At 40.0% G+C, this 16,666-nt stretch overlaps 4 protein-coding genes and 1 non-coding gene across 7 annotated transcripts; 3 read left to right on the top strand and 2 right to left on the bottom strand.

Annotated features, from left to right (window-relative positions):
- The first annotated feature begins 74 nt into the window (after positions 1-74).
- Positions 75-2,299, top strand: LOC103864076 (probable E3 ubiquitin-protein ligase RHB1A). 2 transcript variants are annotated; one of them, XM_009141839.3, is made up of 6 exons: positions 113-270; positions 418-498; positions 912-1,038; positions 1,197-1,635; positions 1,732-1,841; positions 1,927-2,299. In XM_009141839.3, the coding sequence occupies exons 3-6, from the start codon at positions 973-975 to the stop codon at positions 1,954-1,956; spliced, it is 645 nt and encodes a 214-aa protein (XP_009140087.1). In that variant the 5' UTR covers positions 113-270; positions 418-498; positions 912-972; the 3' UTR covers positions 1,957-2,299. The 2 variants fall into 2 exon arrangements, with proteins under 2 accessions (XP_009140086.1, XP_009140087.1); XM_009141838.3 differs by lacking the exon at positions 418-498 and having other exon boundaries at positions 75-270.
- Positions 2,300-2,917: 618 nt separating this feature from the next.
- LOC103864075 (ubiquitin-conjugating enzyme E2 4) lies at positions 2,918-4,887 on the top strand. The gene is made up of 6 exons (XM_009141837.3): positions 2,918-3,168; positions 3,280-3,359; positions 3,559-3,673; positions 3,753-3,805; positions 3,901-4,029; positions 4,513-4,887. Exons 1-6 carry the CDS (start codon positions 3,125-3,127, stop codon positions 4,650-4,652), a joined length of 561 nt encoding a protein of 186 aa, XP_009140085.1. The 5' UTR covers positions 2,918-3,124; the 3' UTR covers positions 4,653-4,887.
- Positions 4,888-5,079: 192 nt separating this feature from the next.
- Positions 5,080-8,026, top strand: LOC103864073 (BTB/POZ domain-containing protein At5g41330). 2 transcript variants are annotated; one of them, XR_004457275.1, is made up of 3 exons: positions 5,080-6,526; positions 7,461-7,550; positions 7,642-8,026. XR_004457275.1 is itself a non-coding variant. In XM_033289692.1 (2 exons), the coding sequence occupies exon 1, from the start codon at positions 5,137-5,139 to the stop codon at positions 6,505-6,507; it is 1,371 nt and encodes a 456-aa protein (XP_033145583.1). In that variant the 5' UTR covers positions 5,080-5,136; the 3' UTR covers positions 6,508-6,526; positions 6,687-6,746. The 2 variants fall into 2 exon arrangements, 1 of the variants encoding a protein (XP_033145583.1); XM_033289692.1 differs by lacking the exons at positions 7,461-7,550; positions 7,642-8,026 and adding an exon at positions 6,687-6,746.
- LOC103864074 lies at positions 7,237-10,816 on the bottom strand. Its single transcript, XM_009141836.3, has 2 exons — positions 9,096-10,816; positions 7,237-8,795 (listed from the first exon to the last, which is right to left on the bottom strand). Exon 2 carries the CDS (start codon positions 8,752-8,754, stop codon positions 7,465-7,467), a length of 1,290 nt encoding a protein of 429 aa, XP_009140084.1. The 5' UTR covers positions 8,755-8,795; positions 9,096-10,816; the 3' UTR covers positions 7,237-7,464.
- Positions 10,817-12,863: 2,047 nt separating this feature from the next.
- Positions 12,864-12,970, bottom strand: LOC117133843. The gene has a single exon (XR_004457884.1). It is a non-coding gene; the product is annotated as a small nucleolar RNA R71 (small nucleolar RNA).
- Between the last annotated feature and the right edge of the window lie 3,696 nt (positions 12,971-16,666).

Genomic DNA, 16,666 nt, shown 5'->3' with positions numbered 1-16,666 from the left:
AAATTAAAAAGATTATTAGAGTGAATTGCCCAAAAATATATCAGTTTTAAAAGTAGGGAATGAATAAATGAATATTTTAATAAGAGGCGAGTGTTGTATTTTTGCGAAGGAAAGTCAGTTTGATAGAGCGCACGATAAACAACACAGCAGCGCAAAAGCAGAGAGGGGACGAAAAATAAAGGTTTCTCCCGAGAGAAAAAGTGAAAACTCTCTCTCTCTCTTTGGTTTTGAGATTTTGAACTTCCTCTTCCCGATTCAATCTCGAGAAAGGTGATCGGTTCCTCCTGTATGCTCTTTGATCGTGCTTGCTACTGATTATTCAATTTTTTCACTCTTTGTTGAATCTCTCTATATATCGTCTTAGAAGCTGATTTCGTGTGGGTTTTGACTGTTTAGATCCGTTTTTGGTCTTGCTAGGTTCTGAAATTCTGGTGTTGATTGATTATTTTGATAAGGTTTACGGAGCTTGGGGGATTGTGAAACGCCGTAGCTACCCTGGTTATTTTCTTTCTTGTACGAGTTGAGTTTGAGTAGAGTTTCTAGTGGCTTTTGGGGTTTAGTATAAAATTTACTCATGTGTTGAATTGATGGTGCTATGTATATTGCAAAATTGGCCTTCTCCTGATTCAGTAGATTCAAATTAGGCTTAATCTCGAATCATTTTCTCCATGTTCTTGTAATTGGATTACTTTTTTTTTTTTGTAGCTTTGGACTCTTTTATTTGTGTGATGATAGTCTTTTGCTCGCTTGGTGTGGTTATACAGAGGTGTAAATGTCGTTATCGTTGCTACCATTGTAAACCTGTGTAGACAGCTGAAACTGATATTAAAAACAACATAGCTTGTTTCAGTTTCTGGCGGATCATTTCATCAGAATCTAATTTGTTTTCTGTCCTTTTACACTCCTTGTAGGTTAGCATAGATGAAGAGTCTTCGGTTTTTGGAATTTTGATAAAGAACACAAGAAAACATAATGGGAGGCTGCTGTTGTTGTTCTTCACGAAGAGCTGATCTTGATAATGGACCTCCCTACTATTACGTTAGTTTCCTCATACTTCTTCCTACCTCCCTCTTTTATTATTTATGTGTTCTTGTGAAGATACTCTGCAAATAATCACTCTATTCATATGGGAATTGATTTTCTTATCACAAGATAGAGTTGTTTGTTAATAACAGGTTTTTGTCTTGTCTCTGCAGTATCCGAGAGCAACAGAAGAGCGTGTTCCTTTGTCTACCGCTCTTAACAGAACTTCCTCTGCAATCTCCTCTGGTGTTGTTGTAGTTGACACAAACTTAGAGACTTCATCTCCTAATGCTTACATACCACCACCACTCCCTATTCCTTTCGATGTGGCTATACGCGTTCCTCAAAATCCAGAAAACGGTGAAGAGGCTGCGTGTGTTGATATAAGAGAGGTTTCAGTTGAAACCGCTAATACTGAGCCAGCTCAAGAAACAGTCGATGGTATCACTCTCGGGGTTCCAGCTACTACATGCCCGTGTAAAGAAACAGAAAGCAAACTACAGACAGAGATTGATCTTGAATCTACTGAAGAAGATATAGACCCCAAGAAGCTATCCAAAGACGTCTTTGTTCCAATAGAGGAAGAGGAGGATTGTCCCATTTGTTTGGAAGGTAATGTCTTTTTACCTTCTGTACATCTCCAAGACATAAATATCACTTTATATGAATGTGAATGGTTTATATATCTTGTCTTTGTTATTGATTCAGAATATGATATGGATAACCCAAAGCTTCTAGCCAAATGTGAGCACCATTTTCACCTGGCGTGCATTCTAGAATGGATGGAGAGAAGTGAAACTTGCCCCGTCTGCAACAAGGTATGTCTTTGGTGCTGTGTCTGCTCCGACATTTTCGATCTACTTCCCGGGCTGTGTCTTAGTGAGGACCCGTTTGTTTTTGCAGGAAATGGTGTTTGACTCTCCCCTCGACTAGCAACCTGCAAGTACCCACAGCTTAGAAGACTCGTTTCGGCTCTGAATCCCCAAAAAAACAAAACTAAGAAACATAAAGAAAAGAAAAGAAAGATGGTAAGAAAATACACAACAGTAACGTTCTTGATTCACAAGTTGCAAATTACACATTAGTGTTGATATATATCTGTGCTTGTACAGACGTTTGAAGTCATCTACAAAGACTATTAAAGATAAGTATTTAGGGGTTTATTATGCTTTAAGATTCGCCTCTGTGAATAAACAAAAAAAAAACACCGAAGCTCTTGTTATTGTATATGTTCTAGTTTGATTTTTGTATAGGTTCTCTCTTTGGTAGTGTTTAAGTTGTGGTTTCAAATGGGTTTGATTCTGTTTCTTTTCATGGGTTTAAAAAATATAGTAATCAAAATGGAATTGGGTTATTACGGTTAGGGATCAGTTTAGTGCTTATTTACTTAGTTTTTACCGTATTGTAATATGATAAAATACTTGTAGTGTGTGTGTTTTTTAAATCTTAGCGGATTTACATTCCCGAAAACCTTAGCGTATTTTGGCGTATATATAATTGTCTCAACTTGTTTAATGTAATAGATTTGCTTAAATGTTACAGAAAGTCAATAAAACTACTCGATTGGTTAGATTATTGAAAATAAGATCTGACAGTAGCCAGCATAGTTCTCGTACACGTACTTATCCCAAAAAAACGTCTACTTCGGCAAGAATAAGAAGATAAAAAATGTCTATGTAGTCATGATAAATTATGTCAATTTTCTTTAGTATTATTTATAGTATGATTAATTTATGAGAATCTGTGAAGTATATAATTTCGTGAATATGTAAAGTTCTAATTAAAAATGGATCTGAAACATTAATGAAATATTGCATCTACTTTAATACTAGTTACTTTGGGAGGAGGTAAAACTGAAAAGCAAAAAATTAGTATCACTGAAACTGAATCACACACAGCATTTTACCGACAGAACAAGTTGTCCTGATCTCTATCTTAAAGGATACGGTCTTCGCTTCACTTCATCATCGGCGTTCGTGAAAAAAATACTTTTTTAAAAAGAAATAAAAATATATATCCTTTTTCAGTTTTTTTCTCTCACACCTTATTTTCATCATCTTCACTCAATCCGGGAAGAACAAAGACACACCTAGAAGAAGAGATGTCTTCGCCGAGCAAACGTAGAGAAATGGATATGATGAAGCTGTAATTTTCTTATACTACTTTTCCCCTTTTTAGATTATTTTGATTTGTGGGTTTTGCTTCAAAAAAGTTAATTTTGATTTGGGGTTGAATGATTTGATCTTTGTCTCCAAGGATGATGAGCGATTATAAAGTGGAGACTATCAACGATGGCATGCAAGAGTTCTTTGTTGAATTCAATGGCCCCAAAGACAGTATGTTTTGGTTCTCTTTTTTTATTCATATCTTAATCAAAGACTGGTAGATGCTTATGATTGATGGTAGGGTTTTGCAAATCATCCATGATTTCTAAGATTACCGTATCTTGTTGTTCTGATCTGTGTGTGGTTTTGATAAGTTTTACCAAACAATTATCTCCTTTTGTTGTTCTGATCTGTGTGGTTTTGGTGAAAGGTCTGTATGAAGGAGGAGTGTGGAAGATAAGGGTTGAGCTTCCAGATGCTTATCCTTACAAATCTCCTTCTGTTGGTTTCATTACCAAGATTTATCACCCTAACGTTGATGAACTGTCAGTTACATTCTTTTCCATTATTATTTATTTATTATTGGAATTTTCTACATCTTTTTGTCTCTCTTTTGTTGTGCAGGTCCGGTTCTGTTTGCTTAGATGTGATCAACCAGACTTGGAGTCCTATGTTTGGTAAGTGCCAAAGTCAAAAAGATTCAATTCCAGTGGTTTTGAAGCTTTGGTTTTAACTTTTGGTTTTTTTTTGGATTTGTTCTTTATTTTTGCAGACCTTGTGAATGTGTTTGAGACATTTCTTCCTCAGCTTCTTTTGTATCCAAACCCATCTGATCCTTTGAATGGAGAAGCCGCTGCATTGATGATGCGTGATCGTCCTACTTATGAACTACGAGTTAAAGGTAAATTCAATCAGACTCTTGTAGTGTTATGAGCTTAGTCGAAATTCTGAGAAAAAAAAGAAAACTTCAACTTGTCAAGTTTCTTGAAGGTTTTTCTTTAGTTAGTATCTTGAACTTGTTGTTAACGTGTGGTGCGTTCTTGAGATTACCATTCGTAAGCTAAATGTTGCTCTGAATCATTTGTGTTTCTTAGTTCATCGATTATAGCTTTTGCTTAGTTAATTTGAGACCTGAGCAACTGCATTATACCAAAAAAAAAATTTGAGAAGTGAAATTTTGGTAAGTCTCTCGCAGCTTATGCAACATTCTTCGAACGATTGATTAAACACTATATAAACCCGTCTTTGATTTACTCGTTAGTAAGTTCATGATGAATAAAAAGTTTCTGAGAATCATTGTGTTCTATTTAACTAAAGAGGTGAATAACAATATGATTGTACAGACTTTGATAGGTCATTTTGATTGTGTGATGTTTGGTTTCAGAATACTGTGAGAAGTATGCAAAACCAGGGGAAGGTTCAGAAGATAAGTCTAGCGATGAAGAGCTAAGTGAAGAGGAATATGGTTCTGATGACAATGAAGATGATGATGATGTTGCAATTGCAGGCAACCCAGATCCTTAAACCGGGATTTGGTAGACCACTTGGTTTTCTATGTATATGTATCCGATCATGCATTTCTTCTATTTATGCTTATAAGTTGCCGAACTGTGAAATCTGTCTGCTGTTTGTTTCTCCCTTTGTGTTTGTTCGCCTCTTTAAATGTACCGGTTCCGGACGTTTGTGTACATTATTAGACCGAACCGTATTGTTAAATCTTTCCGATTTCAAATAAACGTGTCGTTCCTGTTTAGACCGATCATTGGTTCGATTTCTTTATTTTAACCGTTTGCCTTTTGAAGAACTGCCGGTTCCGGGTTATACCGTACCGAATTGTTTATTCTTTCGGTTTCAGATAAACGGGTCATACCGGTTTATACCGTTTATTGGTTCGATAGTCTTATTGTGACCGTTGACCGTTGACTTACTGGATAGTAGAAACTAGAAAGTTTAACTTCAATAACTCTCTCTCTCTCTCTTCAAACAGAAGGTTTTGTGATTTGCTCCGATGAATATTCCGGCCACCGCTCATGAACCGAACGTTATCTCCATCAACGTTGGAGGCCGAATCTTCCAGACGACGAAACAAACCTTAACCTTAGCCGGAACCGATTCTCTTCTCTCCCAACTCGCCACTGAGTCTACTACTCGTTTCGTCGATCGAGATCCCGGTCTCTTCTCCGTCCTTCTCTACATCCTCCGCACGGGAAACCTCCCCGCGAGATCAGCCTCCTTCGACGTCCGAGATCTCATCGAAGAGTCCAGATACTACGGAATCGAGCCCTTCCTCATCGACTCCCTCTCGAATCCGTCCCAGTTCGAGGCCTTCGATCTCCGCAAATCCCGCATCCTCCAATTAAACGGCCGAGACTCTCCGTCTACAATCGCCCCGACGAGTAACGGCGGAGGAGGTCTCCACGTGGCGCACGGGAGCAAAATCACCTCCTTCGACTGGTCGTTACGGCGGAAATCGACGGTGCTGACTAGCTTCTCCGCCGTGGATTCGCTTCTAGAGATCTCTCCGGGAGTTTTAGCCGCCGGAGCCACCGACTTCCCCGGCTTGCAGATCATCGATCTCGAAAACGGCGGAAACGTACGGACGACGCTGAACTGGGAGACCGTGGCTAGCTCGACGGTTCAAGGCGTAGGCTCTTCCTCCGAGTTTCTGTTCGCTAGCTTCGAATCTAGCAGAAGGAACTCGAATTCGATTATGGTGTACGATCTCTCCACGTTGTTACCTCTCTTAGAGCTCGACCGTTGCGACGTCTACGGTGCTGGAAATGATTCTGCGATCCCCTCGAATAAGTTGAGATGGGTTGAGAGCTGTAACTTGTTGATGGTCTCTGGCTCTCACGCTAGTCCGTCTGGCGTGAGTGGTCACGTGCGGTTTTGGGACGTTAGGTCGAGGAGTATGGTTTGTGAGATTAAGGAGAGGGAAGATTGTTTCTCTGATGTCGCTGTCTCGGAGAATCTCTCAGCGGTTTTCAAGGTGGGTGTGGTTTCAGGGGAGGTTTTCTACATGGATTTGAGGGGTTTAGGAGGTAAGGATCAGCCATGGGTTTGTCTTGGGGAAGAGAAGAAGAGAGGCTTGAATGAGAGGAAAGGAGCTGGGTGTAAGATAGAGAGCTATGGGAATCATGTGTTTTGTAGTAAAGGGAGTGGGATTGAGCTTTGGTCTGAAGTGATTACGGGGTTGGTGGGGAATGCGAGCCGGGATGTATTGGAGGAGAGGGTTTTTAGGAAGAATTCGTTCGCGGCGGGTTCTGGAGGAAACAAGATAACTGGATTGGCGTTTGGAGGGAGCAGGATGTTTGTGACCCGGAAGGATCAACAGTCTATCGAGGTTTGGCAGAGTCCAAGTCGTGGAGTATCGATGTAATGTCCCCAGTATCAAGGGGGTAAGAGTATGAATTGATCTATGGTTGTTTGATGGTGGTATGAGAGTGTACGATGGATTAAGAATATATTTATAAAAATTAATCTGTTGGTGGATGATCTATTTGACTTTTAAGTAAAGAGGCTGGCAGAGAACATAATTAGATAATCTTTTACTTCCTGGCTGCTAAGTGTAGGGAGAATCTCTAACTTAAACTTTAGAATAGAAGGTGTGGAGGAGGGCAAAACTTGGGAAGGTTGTCCACAGGAGGAATGGTTCAAGTGAAACATAGGCCTTTCTTGGTCTAAGAATAAAGATTTGCTAGGAGTCGCTTGGGTGATGGGAAAGTATTGATTAATAGTAGCTTTGGCTTATATTAGAAGCTTGATTTGAAGCCAAGTTTAAGAGCTTACTGTTGTGGCCTATGAAAAAACATGTTTCATATAATGTTGTATCTCAGGCGTCAGATCGTTTGGACGTGGTTCTAAGACATAGAGTGCTTAACCACCTTTTAGGCTCCAAGCGTCTGAGGTTTTGATTGTTTTAGTGTTCTGGTTGAGGGTCGTCGTCAGTCTTATGTGGCCAGAGAATTCATTATAGAGTTACTCTTGGAGAGAATACTTTTTGGTTTTCGTGTCTGAGAAGTGGATGGAATTTTGATTGATAAGGTTTGTAAAACTCTATGTATATATTAGAGAGAAGCTTAGACCGATGATTTGTTGCCAACCAAAAGAAAAAAAAGAAACAGAAAATTTTAATTTGTTAGGGACAATGAGTATGAGACCTGAAAGAACTAGAAATCCTTTTTCTGTTTGCGATGTCCCTGAAAACTAGACAACATGTGAACAACAGTTTACACTTCAAGTCCCATTTTTGTTGCGTCTTTGAACACAAGTCAGTCACTGAGGTCCATCTCTACCGGTAGATAATAATTGTTACTCTCGTCTCTGTAACAGATGTTTATCTACCTGAGCTAGTTTTGTAGTCGGAGAGGATGTTATTACCGTTACCCACTTCGGATTCATGAAATCTGCTACCCGAATATGGTATTGCTCCAACAACCATTTGCAGTTCTCCAAACATATTATTGTTATCTCTCTGCTGCGAATAAGTCGTATGATTCACTTGTGCCATCAGATTAGGTTGGGAAGCTGCCGGAAAACCAGAAAAGTAACCATTGTTGTGAAACGGAGAACTCTTGTCATATCCTTGTCCTCCTGCGAATCCTGTCTGGAATTCATAGAGATCAGAGAACTGAGGTACTACCGGTGGTTGCATCGGTTGGTAGCTGTTGTTGCTTGCTAAAGAAGTAACCCCTTGGCTTGGGGAAGGAAACAACGAAGAACCTACCGGAAAGCTCTGCAACGTTGGCGATGAAGACAGCTGTGGCACATAGGGTATCGCAAAGTTATCATCTTTCTTTGTTTCGGATCTGTTTTTGATGGTGTTGGCTTCTCTCGTCTTCTTTTGTCTCTGTCTTAGCTTTGGAGCTTCAATGGCCAAAACAACACTCTTCTTCTCATCCATGGCTGTCGCATTTTCGATCTCGGTTTGCGCAACAATACCTTGTTGTCCTTGTTCATGACCGCTCCTGAGAAACATATCCAACGTTCCAACATCATAATCAAGTTGTTGAGCTTGATCTCCACCGTTCTGCACAACCTCTGAACCCTTCTCTTTAGGTTTGTTCATCCTTTGACAAATCTCGTCCTGTTTCCTCTGTTTTTCACTGCCCTCCTCTTGTCCTTTTGTCTTCGTTCTCCTCTTCTTCGCTGGTCCCGCAGCAACCGCTCTCTTCTTCGGAGGTGGTCGAGACACAACATGTTGATCCGATGATCCATTCAATTCAGTGTTCATCCAATTCATCAAGCTCTCTCTCGAAGCTGTAAGATCATCAAGCAACGTCTTCATAAACATTCCAACTTCATCCGTCTCCATTACCGTTTCCTTTTTCTTCGTATTCTCCTCTGCACAAACAGTTTTCGGTTTCCTTTTCCTTACTTGTTTAGCTTTCTCAGGTTTACTCTCATCTTTCTTGCTCCTTCTCTTCCGGGTTTTCACTGGTTGCTCCGTAGACACTGTTTTTGTTCCATTGTCTAGATGATTAGAGTCAAGAACAGGATCTGTGTTATGAATAATCGGTTCGTGAGTTGAATATGAATCCGGATCGTCGCTTGAAGAATCATCATCAAAGTTGTTCTCCTGCCTTCTGAAATCCCATTTCTCACTAAACCTTGGCTCATCTCCCATTCTTATAAGATTCACTTTGTCTCAAATCTTACAGATATCAACTGCAAGACAAAAATAACACACCAGTATGTTGTAGTGTATCGAAAAGGATCATATATGCATAAGAGTAAAAGAAAACTTCACGAAAACAAGATGAACACCGAGACTAATATATCAAACGCAGTTTTTTTCGTCTTTGCAAGCATCTAAAGAAATAATACATTTATAGCAGAAAATCGATTCCTAATCTCGATGAATCTCACTCTACTTGAAAACCAAACTATTATAAGCAGTATTTTCAAGAACTAAGCAAATGTTAAGAGATATATAAACAAAGTAAATTGAGTTTTTTAGTTTCATACCGGAGAGAAGGATGTTTCAGGGCAAAGTCCTAATCAACTTCACCATTCTCTCTAATATATTATCTTTTCACTGGTCATCATTGTGTATATACAGAATTAATGTCTTCGAATTCAAGTGTTTCGGTTTCGCAGTTGAAAAGGAAAGATATTATGTTTTTATCTGAGAGAATATATATTTCCATAAGAATTGGTACATTGAATATATGCTGTGCTGTGCAGTGACTAGTCAATGATTTTGGTCATAACTTGCAAGATGATTTTAATTTCCCAAACGTAGAGTTTTTTTTTAACGTCTGGTTAATTATGTTATTACAACGCTAAAAAATATTACATAGACAATTTTATAGCCGACAATTCTACCAGCAGATGAGAATACACGTCTGACTGTATCATTCCGAGCCGCCCTATGAGATCCATGTTCGATAATACGCTTAAAAAATATTACATAGACGATTTTACAGCCGACAATTCTACCACCAGATGAGAATACACGTCTGACTGTGTCACTCCGAGCCGCCCTATGAGATCCATGTTCGATAATACGCCATGCGCCATGCTGAAGACTTCTTGTAATCATTTTTCTCCATAATATGCATAATTTGCGTTTTCTGGGGGTTTGAACTCCAGACCTTCGGATGTAGAAGCATTAATGAACGCTTAATAAACCACTGGACTAAGGAACTTCCACCAACATAGAGTTTTTAATCTATAATTAATTCTATTTTCAGGTTTATTGGTGTGAGTAGAGATGTCAGACGGGTCAACCCGGGTCCAAGTAACCCAACCCGCAGTGGATTCAATTATTCTATGGACTGGGTTGGTCCACTGCAGATTGCGGTTTATATATATATGTCCAAGCCCGACCTGTCTAGCTAAGCGGTTTTGCGAGCCAATCCGCGGGTTTAAAATATGTTATTTTGTTATAAATGTCATTTTTAAATATGTTATATAGTTGCTGACAAAAAAAGAAAAAAAAAAGAATATGTTATATAGTTCTATGCCATGAATACCATTTTAAAATGAATGTGGCTTATAAAAAAAATCATTTTTTTTTGTAAATGATATACATTAGTGTATTAGATTGAAAAACATTCATACCAAAAAACTGTAAAAGAATTGTAGAAAAACGAGAGAATATAAACAAAATATAATTTACAGTACTCTTATCAGTTTAATTATTTACATATAATATGTTCGTTTTTAATTATCATCTAACACTTATGTTCAAAAATAACAAAGTTGAGAATAAGCAATTCATTAATATATAATGAATTGAGATACAAAAGCCAAAAAAAAAAAAAAACATAAGCCTACTGTATCAGCTGATACAAAGCAAATGAAAATTAAAATGTTGAGCTGGTTGATTTACAAGATTCACTTCTATATGTTATAAAAATATGAAATGCAATTTTTCTAAATGTTTTATTCATGCTTGTTTTTCTTTTTTTTTTCTTCATTTGTATTTTAAATGGCTTAAACTTTTTTTTGTTATATATAATATTATATTTAAGAAAATATATGTGTCTCAAGTTAGTCATAATTGATATCTTGCATATTTGCATTGTTTTATCCATTCATCCATGAGCATTTTCATCATATAGATTAGGATTCAGACATGTTTAGGTTGCATTTTGCATACATGAGTCTCTATTAGGTACTGGAGTACCACATGAGGTTATTTGGAGCTCAAAAGAGGTGAAAAGGTGACCATTGGACGAACCGAGCATGGGAGCGACCTCCCGGAGCGACATCACGAAGTCGCTGTGTCTCACTTCTCAGAGCGACCTTCCTAAAGCGACGCCATGAAGTCGCTCACGTTCTCATTACTCCGAACAGTCTTAGATGACCCTGGAGCGACCTCTCAGAGCGACCTACCAAGGTCGCTCCCGATCCAGAGCGACCCGTTGGAGCGACTGCACAAAGTCGCTCGCGTTTTCACGTCCGGAGACACACAACTCGCTCTCGGAGCGACCTCTCGCAGCAACCCAGCGAGGTCGCTCCCGAAGCTTGGAGCGACCTGTCCAGAGCGACAGGGAGAAGTCGCTCGCCATCTTGGTTCCCGGAGACAAGAAATCGCTCTCGGAGCGACCTCTCGCAGCGACCCAGCGAGGTCGCTCCCGAAGCCTGGAGCGACTTGTCGGAGCGACGAGCCGAGGTCGCTGCGCGTCTCAATTTCACTCGAACTTATGATTTCTCAAGGGCCTTTTGGTCATTTCATTATGCACGTTTTACATTTCTAAAACCTATGTTTTAAACATCTTTTGTAGCCACCAGAGGCAGATTATCTTTTATCTTTTGGATCTATTGAGAAATACACAAGAACTCTCTTGAGAAGTCCATCTCTTGGATTTTGATTTGTTATGTTCTTGTGTTCTTGTTGATTTCTTATCTATTTCTCTACATGGTTAATCTGAAATCCAATATGGGTTTAAGAGGAATCATGGAGATTAGTGAGTAATCACCTTTTGAATTCATGGGTTAGGGAGATTAAGGGTGATTAGGTTAGAGCTAGGATGTTTTAGTGTAGATCATTCATATTTCCTTGCTAGTAGAGTAATCATAATGCATCTTCTGAGTTGGCCACTCAGTTGTTGATCCTTAGGCATTTCTCACCCGAAAGGTGTTCGATGAAATGCCCGAGACAACTCTCCTAGGCTTTTAGTATACTTTGCCAAAGACATTTGTTGTTAAAGGTGCTAAGATAGCTAATAGACTTGTTAGTAATGATTGCTTTCATATTATTCAACCAAAGACATTTGATGTTTGAGATATGTTAGCAAATGAGCATTCATCTAGACATAGAGCTTGCTTAGAATTGTGTCTAGGCTTAAGGTTGATAGTTTGATTGATCATTTGCCATCCTTAGTTCGATACTTGATCACCCAAGGTCTAATCCCTATGCCCATGAGTTCTCTTTTCCCTTAGTCAAGAAAGTATCATTTGTTATTGCTTTTAATTAGTCATAGTTTAAAACCCATCTAAATCATTGGTTGCACTTAGATTAAGTGAGTACTTGCATTCTCAGTGCTTTGATATCCCTCAGAACTGGTTCGACAATCTTCTATACTACAACATTTGTCTTAGGAGCCTTGAAAACTCCTAACATCAAATTGGCGCCGTTGCCAAATTCTGAGTAGATTTGAACATTGAGATTTAGTCACTTGCTTGAGACTAAGTCATTTTTATTTTCTTTTGTTACTGATTCTCTTTCTTCACCTCCCTCTAATCTACAGGTGTATGAACTTGAGGAGCAGGGGTCCATCAAACCTAGTTCCAATAGCTGCAGACATCAGAGCTTTAGAGAGAGAGTGTGCTAGAAATAGAAGAGAAGAAGAGCAACAGGCTCACTTGCAGAGATTGAGTACTGATATGGGAGATATACCTCAAAACCAACAGCGAGCAGCTCGACCCATTGGCACTTACGACCGCCCCAACATTCATGGTCATAGATTGGGAATCCGAGCACCCGCTGTGGCAGCCAACAACTTTGAGATCAAATCAGGACTCCTCAACGTGATCGAGAACAACAAGTATCATGGCTTGGCTCTAGAGGATCCATTTGATCACTTGGACAGGTTCGACAGCTACTGTGGGTTGTCAAAAACTAATGGTGTGTCCGAAGATGCCTTAAAGCTCAAGCTATTCCCTTTCTCTTTGGGGGATAAGGCACGTCAGTGGGAGAAGTCTCTACCCAGTGACTCCATCACTACTTGGGATGACTGCAAGAAAGCATTCTTGGAGAAGTTCTTCTCTACTTCAAGAACTGCTAAGCTGAGAAACGAGATTTCCAGCTTTCAACAGAAGAACTTGGAAGGCTTCAGTGAAGCCTGGGAGAGATTCAAGGGCTACCAAGCTCAATGCCCACACCATGGCTTTTCTAAGGAGAGCTTGCTGAGCACATTCTACCGTGGTGCTCTTCCTAAGTACAGAGCCAGACTGGATACAGCTAGCAATGGGTTCTTCTTGGGGAGAACTGAGGAGGATGCAGAAGAGCTGGTTGACAACATGGTAAAGAGTGATGCAGTCTACAGTGGAGACCACGACAGAGGCAGTAGAACAGATGATAAGCAGACGAGGAAAGAGATCAAAGCTTTGGAAGACAAGATCGACCTACTCATTGCTGAAAAAGCCACCCAAGAGCAGCTGAAGTTTGTTGGTAACTCCAAGCAGGAAGATCCACTTGCTGTCAATGAGGTTGAGGGTTTGGAAGGTCAAGAGGAGTTGTGTTTCATCAACAACAATGGTAGCTGGTACAAAAAGGAGCCCAACTTTCAGTACAACAACTACCAACAGAAATCCTATCCCAACAACCAACAGAGTGGTTATCCGCCTAGAAACAACCAGCAAGGCAGCTATCAGCCTCAGCAAAACCCCTCGTCTGGTTCCTCTGCTCCTCAAGAGAGCAGCACTGATACCTTACTGAAACAAATCTTGGAGTCTCAGACTAGAAGTGAGAAGCAAGTTGGTTATGAGTTGAAGAACCTTCATTCCAAGATTGATGGGAGCTACAATGAGCTCAACAACAAATTCTCACACCTTGCTTCTACAGTCAGGAATTTAGAGAATCAATTTGCTTCCATGAACACTCACCAGAATCGCCAGCAAGGATCTCTACCTGGAAAGTCTGACCAAAATCCCAAGGAGGCCAAAGCTATCACCCTTAGGAGTGGTAAGCAGTTACCTCCTAGAACCCTCACCAAGGATGCTGAGAAACTAGGTGAGGGGGTTGCCATCAACATAGATGATGAAGTGGTGATTGTTGATGAGAAGATCAATGACGAGATCTTGGAGAAGATAGTGGAAGCCAAAGGTAAAGGAAAGGTTGGGGAAGAGAAGAAGACAGTAAAGGATGGTGAAGTTGTTACTCCAGCAAGTGAAAGTTCTTTTGTTCCTCCTCCCTATGAACCCAAACTTCCATTCCCTGGTAGATTCAAGAAGCAGCTGCTAGAGAAGTACAAGGCTCTGTTTGAGAAGCAAATGAGTGAAGCTCAGGTTGCAATGCCCATCATCGATGCTTTCATGTTGATTCCTCAATACAACAAGTTCCTGAAAGATGTTGTAGCTGCAAAGAAGAAGGAGATGGAAGGCATGATGATTCTTACCCATGAGTGCAATGCCATCATCCAGAGGCTTGATGTTCCAGAGAAATTAGAGGATCCAGGAAGCTTCACACTACCTTGTGCTCTTGGACCTATGGTATTTGAGAAAAGTCTCTGCGATTTGGGAGCTAGTGTCAGCTTGATGCCTTTGTCTGTTGCAAAGAAGCTTGGATTCACTCAGTACAAGAAGTGTAGACTCTCTCTGGTGTTAGCTGATCGTTCAGTGAAGTATCCTGTGGGCATCTTAGAGGACCTCCCTGTGAAGATTGGAAGGTATGAGATACCTACAGATTTTGTGGTGCTTGAGATGGGTGAGGAGGCTCAAGATCCATTGATTCTAGGAAGACCATTCTTAGCTACAGCAGGAGCTATTGTTAATGTGAAGGAAGGCACGATTGATCTCCATTTGGGTAAAGAGAACATCCTCCACTTTGACATCAAAGGAAAATGAGGAAACCAACTGTGTTCGGGCAAGCCTTCTACATTGAAGAGATGGACACTCCTGCTGATGAGCACCTTGAAGAGTTACCACCTGAGGACGACGAGGAGGGATCATCTCCCTCTACTCATTCCCCATAGAAGATAACCCACCACACTCCCCTGTATATACCATTTTATTTTTGCATATTAGTCTTCTTTTCGGTATCTCTCTCTACTTGACAACACAGAGACTGGGTAACTCAAGTTTGGGGGAGGTACCAAGTATTTGATCATGTTTGCTTTGATGTTGTTTCATTGAGTCATGCATTGCATACTTATTTGCATATAAAAAAAATCAATCATTTAGTTTGCATCAATTGCATTTCTAGGAGAGTCTAGAGCATATAGGTTGCATTCACTTGCATTGGGAGCAATAATTTTAAATGCCTTGTAAAGAACACTACGTTGCACCTGAGTAGCTTTTGCACCTCTCAAAAAGACTTGTATGTTTCGAGCCTTGAAAACTCTTCCTGAAACTTGTTGATTGCTGAAACTCAGTCTTTGAAGCCAACTACAACTTTATTTGAACTGAACGAACTTAATGTTTCTTGCTCATGGTCCCTTGTGTACTAAGTCATGGCTATACACACTTGAGTTGTCACATCTTTTATGCCAATCTTTTTTGACAAACTCTAGTGGTAGACCACTCCCAAAACCTTTTCCTCCTTTTAAGCTTTCATTGTTTGATGAGTGAGGCCTTTTTCGGAAAGTCTTACATGTGCATAATGTTGAGAGTATCGGGAACGACAATGCTTGATCTTCATTCTTGCTAGATTGGACACTCTATTGTCTAGCTATAGGTGGGGGTGAGTGTTGTGATTATGATTTGGGAGAAATGAAAAAGGAAAAGAATAGACTCTTTGTGCTTAAGTGAATTGTTTTATTGGGACCAGTATAGAAGCCTCTAGCTCAAGTTTGGAAAAGTCTTGGCCCCCAGCCTAAAAAAAAAAAAAAAAAAAAGAGAAAAAGAAAAACGAAAAAAAAAAGAGAAAAAAAAAAAGAGAAAAAGAAAGAAAAGGGGGCTAGCAAAGTTGTTAGGAACTAAGAAATGTTTTGAGGTTGTGAAAAAATCCCTTGTAGATTTCAAAGAGAAGGAGTTAAAGTTCTTAGGATCTTTTGGTGAGAGATGTGAGTTGGGTTTGACATTGGGAAATGATTGTGTGATTTGTATGTTTGAGAAAAGGGTAGAACAATGGAGATTGAGCATTGTATGCATGAGTTGGTCCCTTTCTTAGATATATTATGTGCAATGTCAAGGCTACTTGTTTTGAGAGTAAACCACCTTAAAGATCATATGTTTTGAACCTCTTGAATCACTTGAATAAAAGCCTTCCCTTACCCAACCAAATGACTTAGACCAACTGACCATTTGCAAGAATTCACCTGATGTTTTGTGCTTAATGAATGTGAGAGTTGGTTGATTTGAATGTGTGGATGCTTGATGATGAGTGTAAGAACAAAAAGAGTTAAGATAGGCCTAGAGAAGCTAGAGTGTAATAAGAGAGTGTGCTAGTTGTGTTTCTTTTGGCTATGTGCTCCCTCCTTCAACCTCTCTCCCTATGAGTTCTAGAAAGTTCACTTGTGGACAAGTAAAAGAACAAGTTTGGGGGAGTTGATATCTTGCATATTTGCATTGTTTTATCCATTCATCCATGAGCATTTTCATCATATAGATTAGGATTCAGACATGTTTAGGTTGCATTTTGCATACATGAGTCTCTATTAGGTACTGGAATACCACATGAGGTTATTTGGAGCTCAAAAGAGGTGAAAAGGTGACCATTGGACGAACCGAGCATGGGAGCGACCTCCCGGAGCGACATCACGAAGTCGCTGTGTCCCACTTCTCAGAGCGACCTTCCTAAAGCGACGCCATGAAGTCGCTCGCGTTCTCATTACTCCGAACAGTCTTAGATGACCCTGGAGCGACCTCTCAGAGCGACCTACCAAGGTCGCTCCCGATCCAGAGCGACCCGTTGGAGCGACTGCACA

This window comes from Brassica rapa, chromosome A04 (genome assembly GCF_000309985.2).
Source record: "Brassica rapa cultivar Chiifu-401-42 chromosome A04, CAAS_Brap_v3.01, whole genome shotgun sequence".
In the NCBI taxonomy this organism is placed as follows: Eukaryota; Viridiplantae; Streptophyta; class Magnoliopsida; order Brassicales; family Brassicaceae; genus Brassica; species Brassica rapa.
The sequence above is the reverse complement of the archived record's forward strand: the minus strand, read 5'-3'. Positions and strand labels throughout refer to the sequence as shown.